At 54.5% G+C, this 2,286-nt stretch overlaps 1 protein-coding gene across 1 annotated transcript in view; it reads left to right on the top strand.

Annotated features, from left to right (window-relative positions):
• Positions 1–2,120, top strand: part of RELB (RELB proto-oncogene, NF-kB subunit) — a 21,043-nt gene extending 18,923 nt beyond the window's left edge. The window contains exon 8 of the mRNA XM_023535247.1: positions 1,273–2,120. Within this exon, the coding sequence (XP_023391015.1) occupies positions 1,273–1,702 (430 nt within the window). The 3' untranslated portion in view covers positions 1,703–2,120. The remainder of the gene's footprint in view (positions 1–1,272) is intronic.
• The last annotated feature ends 166 nt before the right edge of the window (positions 2,121–2,286 follow it).

The following is a 2,286-nucleotide window of genomic DNA, read 5'->3' as shown; positions in this document are numbered from 1 at the left end:
GGCAACCTCGATTTCAGAACCTGTCCCTGGCCCAAACACCCACTGGCCTCTTCTACCCCTGCCCTCATCTCCACTCACATGCCAGCCTCCTGTTCCCATGATCTCCAACTGTGTCTGGTTGCCGTCAGAGGCCTCCCACCTGCTGACCACTAACTAGCTCTAAGAATACTGTCCCCAACACCCTCGCTGCCCCAGAGCACCTAGCTCCTGGCCAACCGCCAGTCACTCAGTGTGCCCAGCCTGGACTTCTCCAGCGAGTCCCACCCTGGAGGTCGCAAGTACCACCTGTTGTCCCCCAACCCCACTACAACTGGTAACCAATGCCCTGCAGCTCCACCCCTAGCAATCACCAGTCCTAGCCCATTTCATCAGCCTTCAATCCCCAAATCTCTTCCTCATCAGCCACCTGCTGTTCATCTGCTTCCTTCATCACCCCAATTTCCTACTGTGTCAGGCCTCCCTCTCTCATCCTTGGGGCAAAGCTGCCTTGGCACTGTAGTGTAATGGTTAGGAGCATGCCCTCTGGAGTCAAACTGGGTTTGAATTCTGAGGCCATCATTTAGCTACTGTGTAACCTCTTTGGGCCTCACTTTCTTCATCTATTAGATGGAAATCTTACCTCTCAGGGTCCTTTTTAGAATTTATTGCATTATTTAAGCACAGTGGCTGGCACAGAGTTAGTGCCCATACGTTAGGGACTTGCCAAAAACTAAGAATGTCACCTGCATTTGTTATGATCATGTTTAACTATATTCACAGCAAAACCCTCAAATAACAGGGACTTCAATGGGACAGAACTTTATTTCTTCTCTCACATAAACACAGTCCAGAGGTAGGCGGCCCAGAGATGGTTTGGTGGGTGCACGATCATGAGAGTCCTAAGCTCCTACCTTTTTCAACTTGCAGTTTCCATCTCATGGTCCAAAGTGGTTGCTGCAGCTCTAACCATCATGGCCACATTCCAGGCAGCAGAATTTAGTCACATGACCACACCAAGCTGTACATTCATCATTCTACCTTCTAATTTGGGGACTGATGACTTCTTACTTGGGTCTCCCATGATGTGGAGATTTCGCTTTTTGGGTTGTTTCTATATTTGAGGGTGCTTTTGAGCCTCTTCTCCTTCCTCATTCTCGGAGAAAAGTCCCCAGCACCGCAGGAGCATGGTTTCAACCCCAGTTCTCCTTGGGATTAAAAGAAGCCATGCTGATACTGCACTTAGCATGGGCCTGCCCATTCAAGTTCATACCTGGCTAGAAGCTGACCCTAAAGCCCACCATACTTCTTTCTCTCTCTTCTCATCCCTGCAGGTCTATTCCTCCCACCGTCAGCCCTGCTGCCTGATACAGACTTCTTCCCCAGCGCCAGCGCTGTGTCCCTGCCCGGCCTGGAGCCCCCTGGCGGGCCGGACCTCCTGGATGATGGCTTTTCCTATGAACCCACAGTCCCCACGATCTTCCCCATGTTGGACATGCTGCCCCCGGCGCCGCCACTTGCCAGTGCTGTCACAGGCAATGGGGTTGCAGGGGCCACGGTTGGGGAGCCTCCTGGCCCCGAGCCACTGACACTGGACTCATACCAGGCTCCGATCCCGGGGGACGGGGGCACTGCCAGCCTTGTGGGCAGCAATATGTTCCCCAACCAGTACCGTGAGACAGGCTTTGGGGGCGGCCTCCTGTCCCCTGGGTCTGAAGCCACGTAGCCCCCGCGGTGCTGGAGGAGAGGCGCTGGGTGGGGAGGGAGGTGAAAGGGTACATAGAAATCCGACAAGGATGTCCAGCATCCCCACTCCCTTGGGCCACTCTTGGTCAGGTCTCCTGACCTCTTCATCCTTCTGAAACGGACATCTTCAGTGCTGGCGAGAATCTCTGCTGTACTGGTTTCCCCTGAGCCCATTTTACAAATGAGAAAACTGAGTCGAGTGAAAAGGGATTTGGTGCTCAAGCACTAGCTTCTTGAAGCTGCGTCAGCCCCCACAATTGAGGACACTTTCTCCTGGAGGATTCTGAAGAATGTACATATGGGAAAAGGGTGCAGATCCCCAGGCCTCCTACCCCATGAAGGTGGGGATAGGTTGTTTGTTCAGAGTCTTCCCAATAAAGATGAGTTTTTGAGCCGTGGGGGTCTAGTTTCTCTTTTTGGTTGGGGAAACGCCGCAGACCCTTAGCACAAAGCCTGCAGGCTCTGCTTTGCCCTCCCTCCGGGCCCCGCCCTCCCTCCGGGCCCCGCCCTCCCTCCGGGCCCCGCCCTCCCTCCGGGCCCCGCCCTCCCTCCGGGCCCCGCCCT

This window comes from Pteropus vampyrus, unplaced genomic scaffold, assembly GCF_000151845.1.
Source record: "Pteropus vampyrus isolate Shadow unplaced genomic scaffold, Pvam_2.0 Scaffold138, whole genome shotgun sequence".
NCBI classification, from domain to species: Eukaryota; Metazoa; Chordata; class Mammalia; order Chiroptera; family Pteropodidae; genus Pteropus; species Pteropus vampyrus.
Note: the sequence above shows the minus strand (reverse complement) of the source record. Positions and strands in the feature narration are given on the sequence as shown.